This window comes from Suncus etruscus, chromosome 11 (assembly GCF_024139225.1).
Source record: "Suncus etruscus isolate mSunEtr1 chromosome 11, mSunEtr1.pri.cur, whole genome shotgun sequence".
NCBI lineage: Eukaryota > Metazoa > Chordata > Mammalia > Eulipotyphla > Soricidae > Suncus > Suncus etruscus.
This window is the reverse complement of record NC_064858.1, coordinates 106,848,416-106,876,229: the sequence shown is the minus strand read 5'-3', so window position 1 is coordinate 106,876,229 and position 27,814 is coordinate 106,848,416. Positions and strand designations below refer to the sequence as shown.

Genomic DNA, 27,814 nt, shown 5'->3' with positions numbered 1-27,814 from the left:
TATTGCCCCCCAAACAACCAAACAAACAAACAAATAAGCCAATATGTGGCGTGATCATTCATCTTTTGATTTTGACACCAAAGGACCATAAGAAATGCAGGACAATGAGGAAAGAGAGTAGACTAATCTGGACTCCAGGAGTCTGCACAGAGAAGTTTGGGGTCCCCCGGCGAAGGAGTTTGCCTTGGCTTGAAAACAGACAGACAGTAGGAGCCCCTGATATCTTCAAGTTCTTTCTGCTCCAAGAGACAAAGCTCAGACAGCCCAAGAACAGGGCCAGGGACCAGGAGAATTCCTAGAGTAAAGGCCCTGCTATTCTCTGCACGACCTTCTGCCTACCTAGGAAAATTTTCCAGTGCATAGGTACCCCTCCAAGTCACCTTAGACAGTTTGCCTAAGTGACCCCGGCCCCAGCCTTCCTGGGAGTTGCCTGAACGTTGGCTCTAGACTCTTGTTAGGGTTGGAGCAGATAACCTGACAGGCACTGAGAGTCAAAGACTACCTCTGAGAACGCAAAATGCAAAAGGGAGTTGGTTCCAGCTAGCTGGGGCCACACTCATGAAAGACAAAGGCCCTGTGCAGAACTAGCAGGCTGCTTGTATAGCAGCTTGTCAGCAGGCTTTAGCAGACTAAGCATTTCATCGGTTAATACAAACAGTTAACTTTCTCACAGTCCTAATTCCTGCCCCCCCCCAATCTGGTTTGATAATATTAGGGCCAAAAAACAGAACGACCTTTGTGACATCTCATTTCCTCAGAATTAGGCCTGGGAGTGCGAGGGGAACAGTATCAAGAAAAGAGAGGGGGAAGGAGTGAGCAAGCTCCCAAGCTGCCACAGGCTCCGGGGTCCCACACCCTGACTTTTCCAATGGCCCTGTCTCCCCCATCCCGCAGTACAACGACTACATCCATTACATCGAGCCTTGCTTCAAAGGCATCCTTGTGCAGGCCGATCGGGACAACCGGGAGGTGAGTGACCGCTGGGGGCCACCACCTCAGAGCTCTGCTCAGGTGGGGCAGTTTGTGGGGCTGATGGGGAGCTGAGAGATCCTGTGCAAAGTGGCTCCTGTGGGAACTGGCCAAGAGGCCGGGTCTGGTTCCTGGTGCCACTAAATAGTCTCTGACTGCCTTCTGCCTGTGCAGTTTCCTGGAGTGGAAGCAGAGTGCAGTCAGGCCAGGAACTTTTGGCTTATTCGGGACAGATTCCCCTTCGCTTCTACCGTGGGCCTTTCCATATGCCTTGAGCCTTATTTCCTTGAGCCTGCCCAAGAGCTTTGGCGACAGGAGCTGTCTAACTAAGCAGTTGGGTACAGATGTCTTCAAACCAAGGGGGAGAGGATGAAGTTGGTTTGGTTTGGTTTGGTTGATTGGACTTGGGGGCCACACCTCACCTAGCAGTGGCAACTCCCAAGTTCAGTGTTTGAAGGAACATGCCATGGCAGAGAATGCACTTAAAGCATGCCTTGTGCCCTCTTATCTCCCTGTTAGCTTAGAATTTGGACAAGACCTGGGAAGAAGTAGGAGTAGTGTGATATGATGCTTGGGCAGCCACCCCCAACAGTGATCAGGATTGAATTTACAACTCCTGCATGCCAAGCAGACACTTCTGCCCTTTGGTTCATCTTCCTAACTCGGGGCTGATTTTTTTTTATTATTTTTAAGCAGTTGATTGGTTGGTTGGTTGGTTGGTTGGTTGGTTGGTTGGTTGGTTGGTTGGTTGGTTGGTTGGTTTTGGGGCCAAACCCAGCTGTGCTCAGAAGTTACTCCTAGCTCTGTGCTCAGAAATAGCTCCTGGCAGACTCGGAGGACCATATGGGATGCCGGGAATCAAACCAGGACCATCCCGGGTCGGCGGCATGCAAGACAAATGCCTTATGGCTGCATTATCTCTCCGGCCCCCATGAGTCTGGTTTATTAAAGTGGGAGTTTGCATGTCACAGACCTGTCTTCTGCAATTGGGGACTCAGGGTTGAGCTGCCTCTTCAATTCAGCCTCCTCGTTCCCTGGAGACCTGGAAACGTCCACAATTTCTCCCACGAAATTCTCCATTGAGTGAGGGTTGTGACAGATTCACAGTCTCAGCTTACCTTGGGGCATTTGAGAAAGATGTTTTAGGGATCTAATCACGAAGTTGGCAGGATCCTTCCTTAACAGACCCTACACTCACATCCCTCTCACAGCAAGTGGCTCTAAAGAGCCCCCAAAGTGAAGAAGGATGAAGGTCCGGGGCTCATTCACCTTTCAGAGCCTCCTCTTCTCTCTCCCCACTACAGCATTTCAAACAGCTGGTGCAGGGGCTGGTGGTGAAAGGCGTGGGCATCGTGAGCCATGCCCTGAGTGAGGCCTTCAAGATCCTGAAGCAGGTACTCGACCTGAGGAATGGGGTCTGGGCAGCAGCTAGGAGACAGACAGGTGGGGGTGCAAGACTGAAAGTCACAGCGCCCGTTCCTTTGCCTCACAGTTCCAGGAGGAGCGGCAAGGGAGCCTCTGCAACCAGGCCGTGATGGTGATCACTGATGGTGCCGTGGAGGACTACGAGCAAGTGCTAGAGGAATGCAACTGGCCCGACCGCAAGGTCTGGCCAAGGGACTCGGGCTGGGGTCTCTCCTGCTGCTGTGGCTGAGATAAGGAAATGGGGTACTTAGAAATCAGACCTGCCCCGACTTCAAATGCTCTGCCCCGAGTTCGGGGAAAGAACACAGGGTTGGGGGCACAGTTCTTGCAGCCACCTGACCCAGGCTCCTTCCTCAGGCACAGCCTGGCCTGCCAAGTACTGCCAGGTCTAGTTCCTACAGGGCCCAGTGTGTCCTTGGAGTGTCCTGGCAGTGCCTGGTTGGTACTGCATGCTCAGGTCCTAGCAATGGCCAGTCAGGCCCTGTTGATCAAGGATAGCGGGAGGTACCTCTGGGGGGGCCTGAAACTCCACTTGGGAACAGATGTCCCCTAGTAGCCTAGAGGTAACTACAGATCATTTTTCTATCACTTGTTCAAAAGTTGATGGTGCAGAACGATAGCACAGCGGTAGGGTGTTTGTCTTGCACGAGTCCAAACTGGTGGACCCAGTTCAATTCCCGGCATCCCATCTAGTCCCCTGAACCTACCAGGATTGATTTCTGAGCACAGAGTCAGGAGTAACTCCTGAGTGCCTCTGGAAAAAGTTGCAAAAAATGTTGCAGTGATTCATCAGATTTCGGGATCTGGGCCTAAGATCAGAATCGGGTGTTGAGACATGAGAACTGTTAGACTGTGGTCCTCCACATCTTCATCGTGGACCCCATGAATCCTTCTGCTGCCCAGGGCACTGCCGGCCTTTATGATCTAAAGGGGAGAACATGAGGATCCTATAACCAACCCCCTCCTCCACTTTCTATGACACCAGTCGTGGTGGGAGGTAAGGCTGCTGAGCCCCTCTCCACCCTGTCTCTTGAGGCAGGTTCGAGTTTTCACCTACCTTATCGGGAAAGAAGTGACTTTTGCTGACCGCATGAAGTGGATTGCCTGCAACAACAAAGGCAAGCGGGTGGAAGCAAAGTGTTGGACTGGGGGTGCTCGGAGCAGAGCGATGGTCCCCTCTAGCAAGTTCCCCCTTCTTATCTGATAAGAAAAACAGTTGAAGCAGAGACTGAATTCTGTGGGCTTTGTGTGAATGTTTGGTTACCCCTCCAAGGGCTCCAAGTCATTTAGGAAACTCAAATAAAACTTGAAAGTTTGAGCTAAGATCGGCAGAAGAAAGATTTCCCTATAAAGCCTCATCTGAGCCATATTAAATGGTGAGATGACATGTGGGTAGGGAGTCAGGACAGGTGAAACCGAAGTTCCTCCTGGGGGAACTCCATCCTTGACTCTTGACTCTGGTTCTTTGACAAAAAGCAGAGGCCCTTGTTTGTTTTAGAATTCTATTGTTTGTGTAAACTTACCTTGTCTCTTTCCAGCCCAAATCCAAGCCTTGAGTCTCCTGATGCCCATTTGTGCCCTTTGGAGCCAACCAAAATTTAGTGAGCACTTACTGTGTGCTTGCGATTTTTCTAGAAGTCCAGTTTTCCTGTTGCTTCTATCCATTGAGATAAGTTAGTGAGCCATAAATGACAATTTAATTTTAAAAAAGTCACATGGCAAGAGAAGGGCTGTGTAGGGTACAGGGAGCCCCGGAGAAGGCTGTTTTCTTTGGGGAGGGGTTAGCCAGGAAGTCTTCCTAGAGGAAGGGCAGTATATGCTGAGGTGAAGAGTAGAGCGTAGGAGACAGACAGACAGCAGGGAGGAGCAGCTGCAGACCCACCGTAGGAAGAGCAGGGCTTTAAGGTCAAAGCCAGGCAGCTGGGAACTGAAAGCTGCTCTGTCTTGGGGAGCCTGGAACGAACGGCTGGTGGGAGGTGATGAGCCTGAGCTACACCACACATGGGCTGGTAAATTATTTGCTCTTTTCTCTAGCACCGTGGCTCCAGCAAAGAAAGCAGCTAGAGTAGTTGAGGAAGGATGGCAGTGCCCAGAGGGAGGCGTGCAGGAGAGGAATTGGGGGTCACCGCCTTAGCCTGGGCTCCTCAAAGCAGACCTGAGGGAGTGCACGCCCAGCTTGTCCCTGCAGGAGGTAGCTTGAGAGTTTGAGCAGCCGTGTCTGAGCTGTGGGAGCTTGAAGCTCACTGCTCCCAGCCAGTTCTGAAGCTGAAACTCCCCTGACCTCCCGTGGTCTCCTGGGAAGGTGGTAATTCTGTGGGACCAGTTCCCCAGGGCCCTGTCATGGCGGTCGGCAGCTGGGGAAGTGGGAGCTTGTAGGATGGCCCCAGCATGCCACAACCATGCCAGCTTCCCTCCCTCCCTTCAGGCTACTACACACAGATCCCCACACTGGCTGATGCCCAGGAGAGCGTGATGGAGTACCTGCACGTGCTCAGCCGTCCCATGGTCATCAACCATGACCACGACATCATCTGGACTGAAGCCTACATGGACAGCAGGGTGGGTGCAGGCCCACTTGCCCCAGACGAGGGAGTCTTTTCAGGAGTAAGCGCTAACCTCGTCAGTTAGGAGATGCTGTGAAGGGAGTTGGCACCACCTCGCCTAGCCCCACAGGCTGCATGTGGCCCTCCCTGAGGCCCAGAACCCCCTGAGTAGATAGATGCTTTAGGACAGCCCCCACAGGATGAGCCCACCACTTCATGCAAGGCCTCCCTCCTTCCCATTGTACACAGAACCACACACTCACACAGCAGACACACACACACACACACACACACACACACACACACACACACCACTTGGCAAGGAGAAAATAATCCAGTTGAGCTTTCAAGAAACTAGAGGCTACCTCAGACCTTCCTCCTGGCTCCCAATGAAAACAGAGAAGTCTCTGGGTTTACAGAGAACCAATGAAGGGAAACTGCACTTGGCATTTCTCCTCCCACTGACTGGGAACCTGAGTGGTTGATTCTGGTGGCTAAGATGCCCCGCTGTGGGTTCTGAGGTTCCTGTCATTGCTTTTCTCCCTGGCAGCTCTCCACCTCGCAGGCACAGAGTCCAATGCTCCTCACCACGGTGTCCATGCCTGTCTTCAGCAAAAAGAACGAGACGGTGAGTGGCTGCTCCTGAGAAGTTGAGCCAGGGTAGAGCTCAGACAGAGGCCCTGGCTGGCATCTTTAGGACAATGGTTCATCTTTTATTTTTCTTTTCTTTTTTCTAGGACTCCTTCCAGCCTTCCAAAAAACCATACTCAATTTATCTGTTTGGAAGGATTCTTTCTGGCGAGGGAATTTCTAGACTCTTCCATCCTCCATCTTATCAGAAAGTGCTCCTTGATAGGCCTTGTGTGTTCCAAGTATCCACAGATTAGGGCCCCTTAGACTCAATACTTTAATCTCTCTCTGCTGATTAATATTTCACTCAACTTTGTGTTTTTTAAATACTTCAACTTAAATATTAACATCGGACATTCATCTTTAGAACAAGGAGATCATTCCCAACACCTCTTCTGGATTTTTGTTTCAGAAGCACAGCCTAAAACCTAACCATGGAAAAGGGATTCCTCTTAGGCTTCAGTGACTTTCTCCTCAGGGCCTCTGGCACAGCAGAGGTGACACTTCCCTGACCTTGGTGTTCTCCTTTCCAGCGATCCCACGGCATTCTACTAGGTGTGGTGGGCTCTGACGTGGCCCTGAGAGAGCTGATGAAGCTGGCACCCCGCTACAAGGTGAGCCTGGGGCCTGTCTTGAGTTGGGGTCACAGACTCCAGAGCTTCCAAGTTTGCTCATTGCTCTGCTTCTGTGACCATGGCTTTGGGGATCTGGGGCTAAAGAGCCACCTGCCAGCCTTCCAGAACTACACTTGGAGGGACTCTAATTGTCTCATTGTCTCTGATGAGGGGACTCCTAGAACCTTCTATCCTCCAGCTGGTCAGAACCTGTCTTCTCAGACCCAGAAGCCTCTGCAGATAGCACAAACATGCCCTGAGAGGAAATGGACTCTCCCTTACACAACACACACACACACACACACACACACACACCCCAGAGAAATGTGGGTACCAAATGAATGAGGACTTGGAGGCTCTTTGTCACCACCACCAGCTCTGACTTGCTCTGTGACCTTCAGGAGTCCTTGTCCTTTTTGCTGCTTCATTTCTCACTCCACTCTCCATGCCAGGCAGTGGGTTGGGAAACCAATGAAATTCCAACCCCATTCCGCCCCCAAAGCATGAATGTGACAGGAAAGAAACCAGGATGGGCATCATTATGTGAACTGTCGAATGTGGACTGGAATTCAGAATATATGGTGGGAGGCACGGTACTGGCACAATCATCTCCTTTCTGGAAAAACTCACCACTGTGAGCTGCCATCTTTACCCGTGTAGGGTATGGGTGGGGGAAGGAAGGGAAACAAGTCCTTCCTGACTCAAGTTCACCAACACAAAGAGAAGTTCTGAGGCATCTTCACTCTGTCTCTGGCAGCTGGGAGTGCATGGCTATGCCTTTCTGAACACTAACAATGGCTACATCCTCTCACATCCTGACCTCCGACCCCTGGTAGGTAAATATTTTTGGTTTGGGGTTTTTGTTTTCTTGCTTTGTTTTTGTTTTTGTTTAGTTTTGTTTTGCCTTTGGATCTTATTTCTGTGGCGATAACTGCTAACAGCAGATAGAACTGTGAAAACACATCAGTTCTTCACTCTCTGAAAAGAAGGTGCTGGGTTACAGAACAGAACGTAAGTCATGCACCTTGGTTTTGCATTGTTTGTGGAGAGAAGCAAGGCATGCTCCTGAAAAGAGGGCTGACCTATTCAGTGATCAGGAGGGAAGGGGGATAGGATAGAAAAGGGATCACTATGACAAGGATAGCGGGAAAGGGTCATTCGACTCTGGACAAGAACTAGATGCTGTGGGGCCGGAGTGATAGCACAGCAGTAGGGCAATTGCCTTGCACACAGCTGACCTGGGATGAATCCAGGCTTGATCCCTGGCATTCCATATGGTTCCACAAACATGACCAGGAGTAATTCCTGAGTGCAGAGCCAGGAGTAATCCCAGAGCATCACTGGGTATTCCCCCAAAAAGAGGACTAAATTAATTAATCTTAAAAAACTAGCTTTATTTTGCTTTTATTTGGGGGGGCCACATCCGGTGGTGCTCAGGAGTTACTCCTGGCTCTGCACTCAGAAATCACTCCAGAGGACTCAGGGGCCCATACAAGATGCTAGGGATCGAACCAGGTCCCTCCCAGGTTGGCCGCATGCAAGGCAAATGCCCTAATGCTGTGCTTTCTATCTCTCCAGCCCCAAATACTAGAGTTTCTAAAAGAAAAATTAGCAGAGGGGATGTCTAGGAATATACTGAAAGAAGTTCGGAGTCATACTTCAGGACTGAGATCTTTCTACATCCAAAGTAGAAGTCACAAAGTATAGGGGCCGGGCGGTGGCGCTCGAGGTAAGGTGCCTGCCTTACCTGCGCTAGCCTAGGAGACGGACCGCGGTTCGATCCCCCGGCGTCCCATATGGTCCCCCAAGCCAGGAGCGACTTCTGAGCGCATAGCCAGGAGTAACCCCTGAGCGTCACCGGGTGTGGCCCAAAAACCAAAAAAAAAAAAAAAAAAAAAAGTATAAGAAGTCATATTGTGTTTTGAATATGTAGATGCTCTTTCAGGCATTAGGCTAGAGCAATGGATTATGGCATCTTTCTTAAATGTAAAAATGGCAGCACAGTGTTGCGCTCCTGAGCATGGTCACCAGAATGGCCAACAATGGAAACAGCCTCCAGATCTGGGAGGAGAAATGAGAATGAGAATGAAGGGGAATGATGCTGTTAGCTAGCTGGTCTCCTGGGCAGGCGAGGACCAGGATTCTTTCTCGAAAAGAACACTGCAGAAGAAAAATGCTCAGTGATTGGGAATTTTATCCAAATCATTCAAGCATCACTGGGGTGGGGGTGGGGGACCTCATTCTGATCAAAACAGGCCCTCTGCTTCATTCTTAACTTGCCCTACTGATAAACCTCTTTTCCTTTCTCAGTGAGATAACTAAACTACGTAAGCCTGGCAAGGCCTCGTGATAGCTAACTTGACAATATCTGTCTTGGTATCGGAGAGAGAGATACAAATGAGGAGCAGAAAATCACTTCCAAAGAGCGTTGATTAATGGCTCTGTGTCAGACGGTAGGGAGGTCTTTATTAGAGGCTGCAAATTCCATCTGTCCTGGCCTCCATCCCATCAAAAATCCTATTAGCGAGATGAAAACATTGAAGGCAGATGCTCACAGAGTCTGGAAGGTGTGGCTAACATATTAAGAAAGAAGATTAGTATTCAGAAAGCATTCTTCTCGAACAATGCCCCGGAACCAACAAGATGGGACAAATCAGGGGGGCAGAGAGAGCTCTGCCAGTGCTGGAGCATAAGTATGAAGATGTCATTGAACGTTGCCTCCGAGAGGAGGGCCAAGGGGTTCAGCAGACTGAGCGATAGTCCTATGACCACGTCAGTCACACCGCACACCCCACTGGCCAGACCCTGACTGAAACCTTGGCCTCTGTCTGTGACATTGGGCAAATAACACAGATTCAGAGGGAGCCGAGGCAAGGGAAAACTGGGAATGCTTAGCTTGGCACAGTGAAGTTTTAGGAGTGACAAGTGTCTTCAAAAATCTCCAGGGTTGTCAGCTAGAAGCTGTTCTGCATAGCTCGAGGGGTAAAAGCAAAGACTGCTGGGTAGAACGTACAGGGTGACAGATTTCAGCTCTAAGGAAGAACTTCCCCACAGAGACGTCCACAACTTTGACAAGCTGACTCACAGACAGGGAGATGCTCAGAGGCCAGGAGACTACCTGCCATGGTGTTATGTTAAGGTAGCTCTGCCTTGGGTGAAAGCTAGGCCCAGATAACAGGGAGGAATTGCTGGAATTCTTAGATTGCGTGCATATTTCTGAAAGGCTTTCTAGAAGACATGTAATGAAGCCTAACCTCGGGTCTTTCTGCTTTCTTTCTGGCCCGCTCATTCCAGTACAGGGAGGGGAAGAAACTGATTCCCAAACCCAACTACAACAGCGTGGATCTCTCAGAAGTGGAGTGGGAAGACCGAGGTGAAATTGTAAGTTGGAGGAAGTGGGAGAAAATAAAAGGTGTTTTAGAAAGAAAAGTGGGACCAGCTGAAATCATCATCCCTCTCCTCCTATGGAACCTTTCCGAGTCCAGGCCGGAAGAATTTCTGCCAAGGACAATTATTATTATCAATTATTATCTCAGTTACTGTACTCCAAAATGCAGGGAATGTGCTTCTGAGTTGCAAACATTACTGAAGTTGAATGAGATCAGATCTCTAGGCCACAGAGCTTAAGTTGTTTAAGATGTTTAATGCCTTAACCCTTAGGAAATCGTATTTTAGGGAAATAACATTGGAGAATCTCATGAATCAGTCCATTCTGAATCACTGTCTTGGTGAATGAGCAGAATTTTATGCTAAATAGGACCTAGAATTGGATGGATAGTCTCTCAAGCATTCTGCTCCCAAAAAAGGAAGAACTAAAGTTTTTCCTAGAAATTATCACTAAGCTTCAAATTTGACCATTAGCACTCATATCTTCCACCCTCGGGTGTGACCCAAAGCCAACTAATATCATTATCTTTCTTTGTTGTATTGATTTTGCCCTCTGTTTTTGTTTTGTCTTAGACTTTTTGGTTTTGGTGCCACTCCCAGCTATGCTCAGGATTTATTCTTTCCCTTGAGCTCAGGGATTACTCCTGGCCCTGATCAGGCAGCCCTAATGGTGCCAGGGATTGCACCTGAGTGGTTCACATGCAAGATAAGCAGCTTACCCGCTGCACTATCTCCCCAACCCCACTAATTATCTTTATCTTTTCCCATTATCTTTCCTCTCCAAGCTGAGAACTGCCATGATCAATGGGGAGACAGGTTCTCTCTCTCTGGATGTGAAGGTTCCACTGGACAAAGGGGTAAGAGCCAGGGTTTGGTCTCAAGGAGACAGCATGATAGTTAATTAAGGTTTGGATGGTAACAAGGGACTGGATCTAGTTCAATTAGAGTTTATAACTGAAGTGCTGGTGGTGGCCTAGAGAGGTTGATTAGGGAATATATCCAAGACTGCTCAGCTCCAGAGAAGCAGTCAGCCAAGGAACTAGCCTTGTGTCAGTGCTTGCTTTTGTGGAGACACGGCTGAACAAGGCAATGGGTTTAAGCCACCTATGACTCCAGTTTCTTCCCTCTCTGCTGCCTGCTATCGGCTTTCTTGGTGGGAAGGGGAGAAGTGACAGTTGTTTATTTTTAATAATATCTTTATTTAAACACTGTGATTACAAACATGACTGTAGTTGGATTTCAGTCATAAAAAGAACACCCCCTTCACCAGTGAAACATTCCCACCACCAATGCTCCCCATCTCATTCCTCCCCCATCCCCTGCCTATATTTGAGAGGTAAGTGACAGTTAATTCTCATTATTAGCAGCAATTGTAAAACGGAGTGGAGGGGTTGAAAACTGTTTTCCCTTCCACTGATCCTTTATGCACCTAAAATCAGGAATCAATCTTTTAAAAATAAAGAAAAGCTGTGCCCTCACTGATATTGCCACCATTTTCACAGACCCGCACATCATTTGTTAGAGATTCTTTCTTCTTCTTATTTAAAAGATTCCAATGCATTTGCAGAGAATTTTCAATTGTCCCTTGACATATTTACAAATGTCACCTCCTCCCTCACAGCCACCCCCACCTCCTCCTTCTGCTGCCCATCTGCGTCAGCTAAAAGAACACAGGCATCTGTCTGCAACAATTAGACCCAAGTTCTTCCACAAACACAGACCTCCATGGAAGCCAAACAAAAAATCATCAAGGAAGAAATAAAACAGTCATCATGTTCTTTGTAGACATACAGACCAATTGTTGTTTGGATTGATATCGCATTTCTTGGGATCTTCCTGCGTTGTAGAACCCCTTAGCCGAAAAGGGTTTCCTGTAGGTAGACTAAACAAGAGCCCTGGTGTTAGAATGCTAGTCTTAGTAGCTCCTTCCTATCCCCCAAAGTAGAGGTCTCTGCCATGTTCCCTCCACCCTGAGCCTAATAAGACTCGTGCACTTGTACTTGAGAGCCTTATCCTCTCCAGGCCATGCCACAGCACATCATAGAGGACTTTTGGCGTTCTAATGAAAAATGTCTTGTGTTCATGGTGTAGGAGAATTTGAGCAATTCTTTCAGTAGAAGCAGAGGTATTGGGGAATACGGAGAATGGTCTTCCCTCCCTGCCTCCTGGTGCTCAGTTTCTCATGTGACCTTTGCACAGCTCAAAGCTATCACGGGAATCAGCTACTGCTCCCTACACTTCTTCCTACCCTTTTGAAATGCGGCCATTGCTATCAACTACTGCTACTAGCACTGCTAGTACTACTGTTACTACAACTACTACTATGGACAAAGTATTAAAAAGCAACATGAAAGACCCTTGAAAGTGTCCAAAGCCAGCTAGAATCAATGACTATGATGATTCAATCCTTGAGTCAAAAGAACTACACAAGGTGCAATATACATTACTAGAATTCCCCTATCCCATGGAGCAGATGCCCCAGTTTGCTTGGAAAGAAATTACTGGAATTCAAGCAGAAAGCTGTAATCAGCATCTAGAAGTATCAGAGAACAAAATTTGCACTCAGGATGTATTGGGGGGTGGTAATATGTCCTAGAAATGGGAGGCTCACAGGTAAGCTGGCTTTCCTGGGTGTACCAACTGCTCTGAAAATTATGGTTGACTACAACAGTACTCCTACAAAGGGAGGAGTCTGAGCACTCTCGTAGAAAACACCAAGGAAGCTGAAAATTAGAACAGGTCTTAGCAGGAGATGGGCTTGGAGGCAGACTGAGCCATATCAGGATAAGTACCTCAGGATTGCCTCAGAAAGCATGAAAGAGTATAGACCTTATGAGTAAAGACCTGAGGCAGGAGCAGTGGCTCAAGCGGTAGAGCATTTGCCTTGCACGTGCTGACCTAGGACAGACCGTGGTTCAATCTCCCAATATCCAATATCCCCAAGCCAGGAGCAATTTCTGGGCGCATAGCCAGGAATAGCCCCTGAGCATCACCGGGTGTGCCCCCCCATAAAAAAAGAGTAAAGACCAAGACCTAAGACCAAGAGGTTTGCATCAGACCTACAGAAAATGTGGAAAGAGACCGACCCTAACAACAACAAAAATACTCTGATCCAAATTATCACCAGTTTAAGGTTATCTGCCATTTATCTGATGATGAAAATAAAAGCCAACATTTCTGAGGAAAACAAAGTATGCACACCTGTTATTCACCAGAGCCAGCATGCATAAAAATGATCCAACATGAAGGAACAAGAAAATGTAACATATAACTGAGACAAAAAACACTTTTAAGAACTAACTCAGAGACTAGTTCTCAGAATTAGGATTTTAAGGCAGATACGATACATATGCACAAAGAATTAAAGAAAATGACAATTATCATTTGTGGAGAAATGGAGAAATCTCAGCAGTGAATTATTGAGTTTTCATCAAATAAATGAAAACATTACAAGAGATCTGAACACAGAATCTAGGTTTTAGGTTTTAGATTCAGGTTTTAGACCTCATAAACATGGGAGTTACAGACAACTAAGAACTTCTGTGGAAGGCTATATCTTTTTATATGGTGGTGAGTTTAAGAACAGCAATGGCAATAGCAGAAAAAAACTTAAATGAAATAGAGGAAGAGGAGGAGAAGGAGGAGGAGGAGGAGAAGAAGAAGAAGAAGAAGAAGAAGAAGGAGGAGAGGAGGAGGAAGAAGAAGAAGAAGAAGAAGAAGGAAGAAGAAGAAGAAGAAGAAAGAAGAAGAAGAAGAAGAAGAAGAAAGAAGAAGAAGAAGAAGAAGAAGAGGAGGAGGAGGAAGAAGAAGAAGAAAGAAGGAGGAGGAGAAGGAAGAAGAAGAAGAAAAAGAGGAGGAGGAGCCAGAAGTAAAAACTAAAACTCACATCTTGTTCTCACTACCACTATCCACAATGATGAGGATCACCCACAGGAAAGAGATCCTTTTCCATATAGCCTCAGACTCACTGAACCCAGAACTCAGAGAAGAAGGAGGTTGGGATTGCTGAAATTCCCAAGAACATGATATGCACAGGGCTGGAGTGATAGTACAGCAGATAGGGTATTTGCCTTGCATGTTGACAACCTGGGTTCAAACCCTGGCATCTTATATGGTCCTCTGAGACAGGTGAAATTCTTCTACTGAAGAATGAAGAGTGAAGAGTCACTCTGAACACCACCAGGTATGGCCCCCAAACAACAAGCCAAAATAACTATGAAAACCAGAGCATGACACAACAGTTCAGAATAGATTACAACTATGCCTGATTAAAAAAATATGGTTGGGTCTGGGGAGATAGTACAGCAGACAAGGAACTCCACCAGGGTCAATTCCAGCATCCCATGTGGTCCCCCAAGTACTTCCAGGAGTGATTCTTGAGTGCAGAGCTCAGACTCCTGAGCATCATCAGTGGCATGACCCCCAACCAAAATAAAATAAAGCAAAACAAAAGAACAAACAAACAAAAAACTATACAGAATGATGAAGAGATGAAGGTAGTAGACATCCCAGGAATGCAAGGATGGTTTAACATCCATAAATCTATCAACATCATACACAACATCAACAACAAGAAAAATAAAAATCACATGATTATATCAATAGACGCAGAGAAAGTATTTGATAAGGTCCAACACCCATTCTTGATCAAAACTCTCAGCAAGATGGGAATGGAAGGAACATTTCTAAATCTAATTGAAGCCATCTACCACAAGCCAATGGCAAATATTATCCTCAATGGAGAAAAACTAAAAGCCTATCCTCTAAATTCTGATACAAGACAAGGCTGTCCGCTCTCACCACTCCTCTTCAACATAGTACTGGATGTGCTTGCTATAGTGATCAGGCAAGAAAAAGATATCAAGGGAATCCAGATAGGAAAGGAAGAAGTCAAGCTCTCATTGTTTGCAGATGACATGATACTCTACTTAGAAAACCCTAAAGACTCTACCAAAAAGCTTCTAGAAACAATAGATTCATATAGCAAGGTGGCAGGCTACAAAATCAACCTACAGAAATCAATGGCCTTTTTATACACCAAAAATGACAGGGAAGAGATGGAAGTCTGGAAGGCAATCCCATTCACAATAGTGCCACACAAACTCAAATATCTTGGAGTCAACTTGACCAAAGACGTGAAGGACCTCTACAAAGAAAACTATAAAGCCCTGCTCCAGGAAATAAGAGAGGACACACAGAAATGGAAACACATACCATGCTCATGGATTGGCAGGATTAACATCATTAAAATGGCAATACTCCCCAAAGCATTATACAGATTTAATGCGATCCCCTTAAAAATACCCATGATATTCTTCAAAGAAGTGGATCTAACACGTATGAAGTTCATCTGGAACAATAAACACCCTCAAATAGCTAAAGCACTCCTAGGGAAAAGGAAAATGGGAGGCATTACTTTACCCAACTTTAAACTGTACTACAAAGCAATAGTTATCAAAACAGCATGGTATTGGAATAAAGACAGACCCTCAGATCAGTGGAATAGGCTTAAGTTCTCAGAGAATGTTCCCCAGACATACAATTACCCAATTTTTGACAAAGGAGCAAGAAATCCTAAGTGGAGCAGGGAAAATATCTTCAACAAGTGGTGCTGGCAAAACTGGTTAGCCACTTGCAAAAAAGTGAACATAGACCCCAATTAACATCATGTACGAAGGTAAAATCCAAATGGATTAAAGACATTGATATCAGACCTGATACCATAAGGTATATAGAACAACACATGGGTAAAACACTCCATGACATTGACTCCAAGACATCTTCAAGGAGAAAACTGTACTTTCCAAACAAGTGGAAGCAGAGATCAACAGATGGGAAAACATTAAACTGAGAAGCTTCTGCACCTGAAAAGAAATAGTGCCCAGGATACAAGAGTCACCCACCAAGTGGGAGAAACTATTCACCCAACACCCTTCAGATAAGGGGCTAATATCCAAAATATACAGGGCACTGACAGAACTTTACAAGAAAAAAACATCTGATCCCATCAAAAAATGGGGAGAAGAAATGAACAGAAACTTTTATCAAAAAGAAATACAAATGGCCAAAAGGCACATGAAAAAATGCTCCTCGTCACTAATCATCAGGGAGATGCAAATCAAAACAATGATGAGATACCACCTCACACCACAGAGATTGACACACATCACAAAGAATGAGAACAATCAGTGCTGGCAGGGATGTGGAAAGAAAGGAACTCTTATCTACTGCTGGTGGGAATGACGTCTAGTCCAACCTCTATAGAAAGCGATATGGAGATTCCTCCAAAATCTGGAAATTGAGTTCCCATTCGACCCAGCTATTCCACTCCTAGGGATATACCCTAAGAACACAAGAATACAATACAAAAACCCCTTCCTCACACCTATATTTATTGCAGCACTAAATAGCTAGTCTCTGGAAACAACCAAGATGCCCTTCAACAGACGAATGGCTAAAGAAACTGTGGTACATATACACAATGAAATATTATGCAGCCATCAGGAGAGATGAAGTCATGAAATTTTCCTATACATGGATGTACATGGAATCTATCATGCTGAGTGATATAAGTCAGAGGGAGAGAGAGATGCAGAATAGTTTCACTCATCTATGGGTTTTAAGAAAAATAAAAGTCATTTTTGCAACAATCCTCAGAGACAATGAGAGGAGGGCTGGAACACCAGCTCACTTCATGAAGCTCACCACAAAGAGTGGTGAATACTATAGAAATAACTACACAGAGAACTACCATAATCATGTGAATAAATGAGGGAACTGGAAAGCCTGTCTGGAGTACAGGTGGAGGTGGAGTGGGATGGAGGGAGATTTGGGACATTGGTGGTGGGAAAGTTGCACTGGTGAAGGGGGTGTTCTTTACATGACTGAAACCTAATCACAATCATTTATGTAATCAAGATGTTTAAATAAAGAAACAAAAAGAAATGCAGCTCCAAAATAGCTAATTTGGTGCAGTATAAAATTAATATAAGTCATACCTAGGAGCAGAGAGATAATTCAGCAGGCTGAGTGCATGCTTTGCATACAGAGGTTCCAAGTTTGATCTCTGGTACTGTGTAGTACCCCAAGCACAACTGAGAGTGACCCCCGAACTACCCACCCATACACAAAAAAAGAAGACAAATGATTATTCTTAAATGAAAAAGTAAAGCAGCTGGAAAGAAATTTTTGTTGTATGGATTAACAGCAGCTTGGAGGGGAAAGGGGAAATTACATTTCAAGGCAAGTAAATGGAAACTATTGGATCTGAATTAAAAAATGATAAAGTTATCTCTCAATTACTGCTAGAATAATGTAAAGTGACCTCATCAAGCCAGAAGAAATGAAAAGGAAATAAAGACATTTTCAGATAAATCATCACCACATCCTCGCAAGAGATGCTTAAAGAAGATCTGGCTGGAGAAAAATGACACAGATGGAAAGAAACTCGGATCTACACAAGGAAATGAACAGCACTAGAAATGGAAAGCATGTGGGTTCACGTAGGACTTCATTCTTTCAGCCTCTCAAAGACACAACTATTTCAAGCAAAAACAAGAATTGACATCTTCAATTTTAGAATATATGCAAGCATAAGACTTACAGCCACAATAACATAGGATGAGTTAGCCCAAAACATTTAGTGTTCAGTTAATGTAGTTTCTATTACCAGAGTGAAGGAAAAACTCTTTCCTGCTTATTGCAATACTTTCTGAAAGAGCACACTAATGGAAATTTCCTCGGTCTACTAAAAGGCCTTTAGAAGAAAATCTAATTGTAACAAAACATATTTTTTATTTGGCAGTGATTTACAATACTGTCGATGATAGTGACAGTGTAGTACATATAAGGCTCCAACACTAGAGCCCACTTCCTTTCTTTTTTTTTTTTTTTTTTTTTTTGGTTTTTGGGCCACACCCGGCGGTGCTCAGGGGTGACTCCTGGCTGTCTGCTCAGAAATAGCTCCTGGCAGGCACAGGGGACCATATGGGACACTGGGATTCGAACCAACCACCTTTGGTCCTGGATCGGCTGCTTGCAAGGCAAATGCCGCTGTGCTATCTCTCCGGGCCCAGCCCACTTCCTTTCATCCTATCTCAGGGTTCTCTCCAAAATGGACCAAAAAGAAATGAAAGAAAAGAAAGGCATAGGAACTGGAGTCATAGTAAAGCAGGTAGTGAGTTTGCCTCGCAAGAGGCTGATCTGGATTCAATCACAGGCATCCCAGATGGTCTCCCATCCCACCAGGAGTAATTCTTGAGTGCAGCGCCTGGAGTAATCCCTGAGCACCACCAATATGGTACCCCCCCCAAAAAAAAAACCAGAAAAGAAAGGCACAAATGGCACGCAAAATACACAAAAACTCCAACAAGTCATTACTAAAATGTCTAATAACTCAATGAAAACAGGCCAAAGACTTAAATAGACACTTCAAAATAAGGGTATACACATGGCCAATAAGAATATGACTAGTTGAAATCTTTAGTCATCTGGGAAATGCAAATTGAAACAACAAAGAGATCCCATTTCACACCCTCTACAATGCCTAAGATTTTAAAAAGCATCATACCAAATTCTGGCAAAAATATGGGTAAATTAGATTCCTCACATATTGCCAGTGGAATAAGATAGTAAAAACGTTGGAAAATTGTTTGGCAGTTGTTTCTACAGACACACATACATGTGACCTAACAATTCCACTTCTGGATATTGCCCAAGAGAAATGAAAACACATCCACACAAGAAGACTGGTCCCAAAAATGTTTGTCTAGGCTTTGTACAATACATCCCCAAATGGGAAGCACAAAAGGTCCATTAAAGGTAAATGCCAGAGGCTGGAGAGATAGTACTGTGGGTTGGGTGTTTGCCTTGCACAAGGCCAACCAGGGTTCCATCCCATGCATCCCTTATGGTCTCCTGAATACTGCCAGAAGTAATTCCTGCATGCAAGGCCTGGAGTAACCCTTGAGAAACTTTGGTGGTGGTCCAAAACAAACAAACAAGCCAAAGAAAGACTAGTGCCAATGCCAACAACAACCCATGTGTTGAGATTGGAGTCCTGCTGCTACTCTGTTGGCCTCTTTCCTTCCCCTTGATGTCGCTGTTGTCATTATTGTGGGTCATATGACCTTGTGGCACTCTGGGAGTTATGCCTGGCTGTGCTGCTCATAAAGTTTGCTATAGTGCCCCCAGAAGTTCTCATACTTGCCTTTGAGTATTTTCACAGATGCTCCCATGGGCTGCACTCTTCCTTTTTTCTTTCTTTTCTTTCTTTCTTCCTTTTCTATCTTTCTTTCTTTTTCCTTTTTGCCTTTCTTTCCTTCTTTTTCTTTCTTTCTTTTTTTTCTCTTACTTTCTTTTTTGTTCTTTCTTTCTTTCTGTTTCTTTCTTTCTTTCTTTTTCTTTTCTTTCTTTCTTTCTTTCTTTCTTCTTTTTCTTTCTTTTTCTTTTTCTTTTTTCTTTCATTTTTCTTTTTTCTTTCTTTCTTCTTTTTTCTTTCTTCTTTTCTTTCCTTTTCTTTGTTTTTTCTTTTCTTTTTCTTTTTCTTTCTTTCTTTCTTTCTTTCTTTCTTTTTTTTTTTTTTTTTTTGATTTTTGGGCCATACCCAGCAGCACTCAGGGGATACTCCTGGCTCTAAGCTCAAAAATTGCTCCTGGCAGGCTCATAGGGCCATATGAGAGAAGGGGATTGAACCCAGGTCCATCCCATGATTGTCTGTGTGCAGGGCAAACTCTCTACTACTGTGCTATTACTCCAGCCCCAAGGGCTGCACTCTTTCTTTTTGATGCTCACACATATTCTGCTTGTCATGCTCATGGAGGGGCTGGGAGGATTGCTGTTGTGTTCCATGCATGCTCCCTAGGAGTTTCATTTCTGGCTGCAAGTGTTCAACCATCTTTGAGTTGTAGTGTTTCCACACATCTATGCTCTGAAAATCACTGTTTGTTGTGGCTCTGGAAGTCCCAAAGAACAGAGTCGCCAAGACTGTTTTGTGCATGTGTGTGGCACTGGGAAATCAACTCTCAGCCTCAGGCTTGTAAGGTGGTTTCTTTCTTTCGTAAGCACTGATCTTTCCTCCTGCCCCAGCCCAAGCTGGTACACTAACGCAAAAGGATACATATAACATATATTATATGTATATACATATACACATGATATGCATAATGATAAACTAACATCAGGCCGCTTGAGAAACAGGGAATTAATAGGAGCAACACTGTGCCAGCCTGTTGAGCAAAATGAATCAATCAAGAAACAAAAAAAGTCACAACACAAAGGGAAAAGGAGGAGGAAAATCAAGACAAAGAGAGTAAAGAAAAACAAATCCCAAGAGGGCTAAGGCCAGTCCAGGAGATAAAAATCACAAGAATTCTGGAATCAAGATAAAGTCAACAAAACCCAAACAGTCATCAAAGAACTTGCGGAATGAGTTTAGTCTGCAAAACAAAACTCACAGGGTTCCTTCCAAATGTAAGGAAAAGATAGTGGACTTCTTGACATGTCCTGGTGATATTTTTAATATGAGAGATAAAGAAAAAAAATGTACAAATATCCAGACAGAGAAAGGAAGTTATCTATAGAGAGGTTGAATTAGTCTGGCCTCAGATTTTCTCCTGTCGTTCTAGAAGCCAGGTGACAATGGAACAATGTCTAGAGTTTTATAGGAGAGTAAGTTTGAACCACAAATTCTGTATCCTGCCAGGTTGTCATTTGTGTATGAAAGCAAGTGGAAAAATTTTCCTGATATGCAGACTTGGAGAAAGTTTATTGCCCAAGTACCTACCGTGCTTGAAAAAAATTGCTAAATGATTTGTTGCTGCCAATGGGGAATGAGAGTTCAAAGAAAAAGGAGGCCGTTGACAACTGCATTGGAGGGGATTAAAAGCTGTTCAACATTTCAGAGTATTCTAGAAAGGACTATTAAGTGAATTGGAAAGTTTATGAAGAGTTTATGTATTTTGGAGCTGAAAAGATACGTTATGAGTTCAATAGGGAAAAATGCTTTTATGCTTAGTATGTAGTTTAAAGCTATGCCTGTTCTTCAACAGAATGGGCTTTTCAGAAACTAGACAAAAGTTTCTTTCCCTATTCTTAATATTGAGGGGAAATTGTTTTAGATTTATATCTTAATACTCGTAGTGTAGTGTTGGGGGTAGTGAATAGAACCTGGTTTTATGTATGCCTTACCTAGGGAAAATCAATATTGATTCCTTTGTATACTAGCTTATGGCAAATAAATTTTGTATTGTGATGATACAAATTAAAAATAGAACTACTGGGTCCGGAGAGATAGCACAGCAGCGTTTGCCTTGCAAGCAGCCGATCCAGGACCTAAGGTGGTTGGTTCAAATCCCGGTGTCCCATATGGTCCCCCGTGCCTGCCAGGAGCTATTTCTGAGCAGACAGCCAGGAGTAACCCCTGAGCACCGCCAGGTGTGGCCCAAAAAACAAAAAACAAAAAAAATAGAACTACTGGGCTGGAGCCATAGTACAGCTAGTAGGGATTTGCTTTACACGGGGCCAACCTGGCTTCAATCCCCAGCATCCCATGTGGTTCACCAAGTCTGCCAGAAGTAATTTCTGTGTGCAGAGACAGGAGTAACCTCTGAACACTGCCAGGTATGATTCAAAAACAAACCAAAAAAAAAAAAAAAAAGACAAAATAGAACTATCACTTATTTTTGGATATAAATAACAGTAAGAAGGAAAAAAAATTAAGTTCAGCATAAATATATGAACAGAGGAACAGATCATTTTCACACTCAAATATTCTAAAAGTGGGTCAATCTTCAACACTAAATACTTACGTTTGCATTAGAAACTTAAGCATTTAAAGACGGTGGAAACCATGTCATAACCATAAGGAACATTTTTATTAAAATTATAATTTAAAAACCATTCACAGACCTATTTTAAAATACAGATGTACCATTTAAGAGACCTTATGTTATAAATGGTATAAGACTCATGTGCTTATCTCTGGACATGGGTAGTAATTTAACTGATATGTTCTTAAGTTTATAAGATTGTGCACTTAGAATCTGCTCATTTTATGTACTTAATAGAATTATCCTTCAAATAAAGCATATTTCACAAAAAGTAAAATAAAAAATTCATAATCTGATAAAGAAGGTTGATACATTGATCAAAACAAAGGTTATTATATACTTAATATGGAAACATTTCACCATTTTCTTCAATTAAAAAATATAAAAAGAGTTTTTAAGGGGCGTGAGAGAAAGCATGGAGGTAGGGCATTTGCCTTGCATGCAGAAGGACGATGATTCAAATTCCTACATCCCATATGGTCCCCCGAGCCTGCCAGGGGTGCTTTCTGAGCGTAGAGCCAGGAGTAACTTCTGAGCCCTGCCAGGTATGACCCAAAAACCAAAAAAATATAAAGAGTTTTTAAAAAATGGATTCCAGGGCCAGAACAATAGTACAGCTGGTGTGGTGCTTGCTTTTCACACAACTAACCCAGGTTTAATCCTTCATATCACATAGGGTACCCTGAACCCATAAGAAGTAACCCTGAGTACAAAGACAAGAGTAAGCCCTAAGCTAAGCTGGATGTGGCCTCAAAACAAACAAAAAGAAAAATGAACAAACAAACAAAAAAGATGATCTCTATTCCGCATAATCAAGTCAGCCCTGCCTTGAAGCACAGGCTCTGCAGCTGGTTGGCTCCTCATTGCCCCAAAAAGACTCATAGGGTGAGACCCAAAGGTTGGGGACTTCCCCTGGATTGGAACGGGTGCTCAAGAGCTGTTTTGGTTTCATCTAAGTCCCTTTTCTCCAGAAACAAACTTACTCTTGCCACCTCTCTCCCTATGCATCCTTTCAACAACACGAAGGGGTTACTTCTGGCTCTACACTCAGAAAGCACCCCTGGCAGGCTCAGGGGACTATATGGGATGCCGGGATTCGAACCACTGTCCTTCTGCATGCAAGGCAAATGCCCTACCTCCATGCTATTTCTCCGGCCCCCTTTCAAAATCTTTTTTTTTTTTTTTTGGTTTTTGGGCCACACCCGGCGTTGCTCAGGGGTGACTCCTGGCTATCTGCTCAGAAATAGCTCCTGGCAGGCACGGGGGACCCTATGGGACACCGGGATTCGAACCAACCACCTTTGGTCCTGGATTGGCTGCTTGCAAGGCAAACGCAGCTGTGCTATCTCTCCGGGCCCTCAAAATCTTATTCCAGATTTCAAAAGGGAAGATTAAAAGAAAGAGGAAGGAAGGAAGGAAGGAAGGAAGGAAGGAAGGAAGGAAGGAAGGAAGGAAGGAAGGAAGGAAGGAAGGAAGGAAGGAAGGAAGGAAGGAAGGAAGGAAGGAAGGAAGGAAGGGAGGGAGGGAGGGAGGGAGGAAGGAAGGAGGGAGGGAGGGAGGGAGGGAGGAGGGAGGGAGGGAGGGAGAGGGAGGGAGAGGGAGAGAGGGAGGGAGGGAGAGAGGAAGAGGAGGAGGGAGGAGGGAGGGAGGGGAGAGAGGGAAGAGAGGAAGGGAGGGAGGGAAGGAAGGAAAGGGAGGGAGGGTAGGAAGGAAGGAGGGAGGGAGGAAGGAGGAAGGAATTGAAAGAAAGTAGGATGGCAGAAAGATGCCAGAGACGAGTAAAAATTCATACACACCTCCATGTGACTTTGTCCATGATAGGCGGGGTCTGCCTCCATGGCCACCCGCCAAAATTCAGAGCTCAGAGCAAGTCCCACCCTTCCTTGGCACCCTACAATTCCCACGTGCTTCCCCCACATCCATTAGAAACACACTCAAACTAATGCAAGACATACTCTTTTGTTTCTTAATATTTTTATTTAAGCACCATGATTACAAACATGTTTGTAGTTGGGTTTCAGTCATCAAAAGAAAACCCTCTCACCAGTGCAGCCTTCCCACCACCAAAGACCCCCATTTCCCACCTCCCTCACCCCCTCCTGTCTTTGAGGCAGGCATTCTATTTCTTTCACTCATTCCTTACCACAAATAACAGAAAAGGAGAGAAGATACTTGGAAAATCCAATTATTTTTCACCTGTGAGCTCATCTTCCCCCATGCCACACCCATTCTAAGTACCGCCTGATCCCTAATTTATTAAAATTAAACTAAAACCAAAACAAGAGCAGCTTTGGGAAAAAAAAAGAAGTTGTAAAGTACCTCATGGTCTCAGGAGGATTAATGTCCCCACTCTTTAAAGAGTCCCTGAAGCTTTTATTACCAGCCGGAGCTGCTATCTACACCTGCAATATCCAACATGGTAGCCTCGAACCATCTGGCTAAATTTAATTTTACATTCACAAAGATGTGAAAATTTAGCTCCTGGTCCTGCATTTCAAGTGACTGATTACCACTTGGCTCTTGATTGCCCCAGGGGGCAGTGCAGTTCTAGTCCTCTCTGTCTTTTGGTCCACACAGCCCCTCAGGGCTGGGGTTTGTGGAAACTCAGATGGGCTTGGTCTTGTTGATGCACAAACATGATGAGAGATGGCAGTGAAGGGTGAAGATGGGGGAAGCTGGGTGGCACCTTGGTTTGAGATGAGGAAACCATAGCTTTAGGTGAGGTGATAGGTGGCCTAAGTAGGCTCTCTTCTGTCCAGAAACCCATTTCCTTTCTGCTCTTCCAGAAGAGAGTGCTTTTCCTCACCAATGACTACTTCTTCACAGACATCAGCAACACACCTTTCAGGTGAGGGGCCTAGGCTGTATGTGCAGGATGGGATGGGTGGGAGGGGAAAACGGGTGGGTAGAGCTCTCAGCCTGATGTGCAGATTCTCTTGGATTTACTTCACAATTGTGTGGTCATGGGTAAAGATTCAGAAAACTAGGGGCCCGAGGGATGGCACAGCAGTAGGGCATCTGCCTTGCATGCTGCTGACCCAGGAACGCTTGGACGAACAGCCATTCGATCCCCCAGTGTCGCATACAGTTCCCGAAGTCAAGAGTAATTTCTGAGAGCATAACTGGGTATAATCCAAAAACCAAAAAAAAAATAAAAAAAAAAGATTCATAAAATTGGATACCTAGACCTGTACTGCTAGTGTAATCTCCTGTGCAGTTTCTGGAGCCAAACTCCCTGAGTTCGAATCCCAGCTCCCCCACTTTCAGACTGTGTGACCTTCCTCCATTTACCTAAGCTTTCTGCACCTAAAGTTTCTCATGTGTTTTAATGTGGGCAATAATAGTAGTGGGGTCCTCGGGTTTTGTCAAGACTAAATGACAGCCTCTACTGGAGATCATCAAGTCAAACCTTGTTTGTCAGACGAAAGGCTCAAATCAGTCTGGTTCCCTCAAGCTAGCAGTGTTCTCTAAATTTTCTCATTCTCAGAGAGTGTGCTTCCTGCCTCCCAGTCCTACCATAGGTGCTGAGGAATTTCATCAGACAGTCAATAGCCATGCCCCATCTGAACCAATATACTCAGCATTTCTGGAATAGGGCCCAAGCAACTAAAAATTTTAAAACTCCTTTGGGGATTCAGAAGTTCAAAAACCAATATTCCACAAGGAGAGCAAGAAAGACCTCTCAGAATTCTCCAGATAAGAAAGGATCTTCCCATTTGGGGGAGGGGGAGACCTCTGAAGCACAGAGACCTGCTGTATCCCAACAGGTACCCAGAAGCTGGGGATCTATCTTGAGGAATGAGGTGGGTGATGAAGGTATGCTTGGCCTGTAGAATTTCCAGGATCTTTCTCTGGAAAAAATGGCTGATGTTGGGGGCAGAGCGATAGCACAGTGATAGGGCATTTGCCTTGCACCAGCTGACCTAGGACAGACAGCGCTTCAATCCCCCCCCCTCCCCATCCCATATGGTCCCCCAAGCCAGGAGTGATTTCTGAGCGCATAGCCAGGAGTAACCCCTGAGTGTGGCCCCCAAAAAATAAAAGAAAAGAAAATAATAAAGGTTAATGCTGACTAGTGATGTTGCCTCAGTTCTAAGAAAGACTGTGAAGTGGCTAGAGTGATAACACAGTAGGTAGGGTGCTTGCCTTGCACACAGTTCACTGGAGTTCAATCCCTGGCATCCCATGTGGTCCTCCAAGGCTGTCAGGAGTGATTCCTCTGCACAGAACTAGGAACAACCCTTGAATATTTCTGGTGTGGCCCTAGTTTAAAAAAAAATAAGAGGCCAGAGAGATAACACGCGTTTGCAGCCAATCCAGGACAGACAGTGGTTTAATTCCCAGCATGCCATATGGTCCCCCGAGCCTGCCAGGAGCGATTTCTGAGCACAGAACCAGGAGTAACCCCAAAACCCAATAAATAAATAAATGAATAAATAAAAGGACTGTGGAGCCAGAAGCAAAAAGGCATGAGCTGTGCTGATCATCTCAAGTGTCAAAAGTATTCGTGACTCTGGGCATGAGTGGGGTCCTGACCAATGGCACAGAATGAGAACTGACCTTCTCCTTTGCCCGCAGTTTGGGAGTGGTGTTGTCCCAGGGCCATGGAGAATACATCCTTCTGGGAAACACGTCTGTGGAAGAAGGTGGGTGCCATCGACTGAGGGAGGGGAAGCTGGCTGAGAGGGAATGTTCAGAGCAGGAAAGTGTAGCAAGCAGAACATGTCTGGATGCCCAGGCAAGCAAGCTGTGTCAGTTAAACCCAACCAAGTTTACACCCATGCTAATGGTGCATGGTCAGACTCTGGGGAGTAATGTTGGTGGAGGTTATGGCCCAAGAATATATGTTTCTGGGGCCAGAGAGATAGCACAGCATTGCTCTCCTTGCAAACAGCCAACCCAGGACCTCAGGTGGTTGGTTGGAATCCCGGCATCATATATGGTCCCCTGTGCCTGCCAGGAGCAATTTCTGAGCAGATAGCCAGGAATAACCCCTGAGCGCTGCCAGGTGTGGCCCAAAAACAAACAAACAACAACAACAAAAAGAATATATGTTTCTGGGGGCCTGAGCACAGTGGGTAGGGCATTTGCCTTGCATGCAGTCAACCTGGGTTTGATCCTCAGCATCCTATATGGTCTCTCAAGCCTGCCAGGAGTGATTTCTGAGTGCAGAGCCAGGAATAACCCCTGAGCACCACTGGATGTGGCTCAAAAACTAAAACCAAAAGAATATATGTCTCTCATGTTGATCCATGGTAGTTGGCTGGAAGTTCTGTGCGAAGCTCACACACTGGGCCACATCCAGGAGGACTCTCTGTCCCCCATCATGATTCTCAGATCCTGGCACCCCAGATCCTGACTGTCCATAGCTGCAACACCACCCACCTAGCCACCAACCACCACCACTGCCTTGCACCCAGCTGACCTAAGACAGACAGCAGTTCAATCCACCAGCTCTTCCAAGTCAACTCTGTCTTTGAACAATTTCCGGTCACAGGCCTGGTGACACAGTGCAGTCCTTAAGGGGAAATGAAGGACCCTAAGGGTCCCCAAATGACCATCTTCCTATCCTATTTATTGTTAGCTGCCTCAGCACCTTGATGAACAGAGCCTGTGTTCCACCCCAGGAATTTCCCTCCCTATGATCTCAGGGGCCTCACATGGTTTCCTGCCCCTCCCTTTTCTCAAGGTCCTAGAGAAAATGTCAAGTCTGATTGGCTTGAAGTGCTTTTCTGCACTCTTTTCATTTCCTGAACATGAAGCTTCCAGTCCTCCCTCTGCAGTGTTCCCTAGGGGGCCTCCCTCTCCTTCATCCCTGCTAAATTGGCTGCTCCTCGCCCCACCCCTGTCCACATTGGAGGTGTGAAGGGAGCTATCCCAAACCAATGTCAGTCAGATGCCCTGCTCTGTGCTTTCAGGGAAAGCCTGTGTTTGCCACTGCATGGGTGGCATAGTAATATTAGAGACCCTCTTCTCCATGATTAAATGACCCCTCAACAGACCCCCAGAATAGTTTCTTCCTTCTTGTTCCTTTCCTTCTCTCCCCAGAAGTGCCCAGGCTTCACTCACAGGGGTCAGAGAGCATTATCCCTGACCTACTTAAGGAGTTAAATTAACCACTGGTCCAGAGAACTGGAACCATGGAATCAACTGGACTTACTGAGGACAAAGATGTCAGGCCTCAAGTTCCAAAGCCAGGACACTGGAGAGACACAGGTCTAGAAGCAAATGTTGATGTAAGAAATAATCCGTACACACACACTAAAAGGGGTGCAACAGATTCAGGAGTTTCAACACGTAAACCTTCCACTCATAGAAAGAGACCATGCTCCATAGTGATCTGGGAGCAGGTGGCCTAAATACCAATCCAAGGCACTACATTCAAAGATGTTTCCAATCAATGAGTAATAAGGCATCT

General features: G+C 45.3%; 1 protein-coding gene across 1 annotated transcript in view; it reads left to right on the top strand.

Annotated features, from left to right (window-relative positions):
* The window catches only part of CACNA2D4 (calcium voltage-gated channel auxiliary subunit alpha2delta 4), a 140,646-nt gene that overhangs the window by 35,965 nt on the left and 76,867 nt on the right, over positions 1-27,814 (top strand). Inside the window, exons 11-22 of the mRNA XM_049783034.1 lie at positions 895-969; positions 2,274-2,363; positions 2,462-2,575; positions 3,434-3,512; positions 4,820-4,953; positions 5,488-5,565; positions 6,101-6,181; positions 6,939-7,013; positions 9,476-9,562; positions 10,354-10,425; positions 24,183-24,244; positions 25,975-26,042. Of these exons, the coding sequence (XP_049638991.1) occupies positions 895-969; positions 2,274-2,363; positions 2,462-2,575; positions 3,434-3,512; positions 4,820-4,953; positions 5,488-5,565; positions 6,101-6,181; positions 6,939-7,013; positions 9,476-9,562; positions 10,354-10,425; positions 24,183-24,244; positions 25,975-26,042 (1,015 nt within the window). The remainder of the gene's footprint in view (positions 1-894; positions 970-2,273; positions 2,364-2,461; positions 2,576-3,433; positions 3,513-4,819; positions 4,954-5,487; positions 5,566-6,100; positions 6,182-6,938; positions 7,014-9,475; positions 9,563-10,353; positions 10,426-24,182; positions 24,245-25,974; positions 26,043-27,814) is intronic.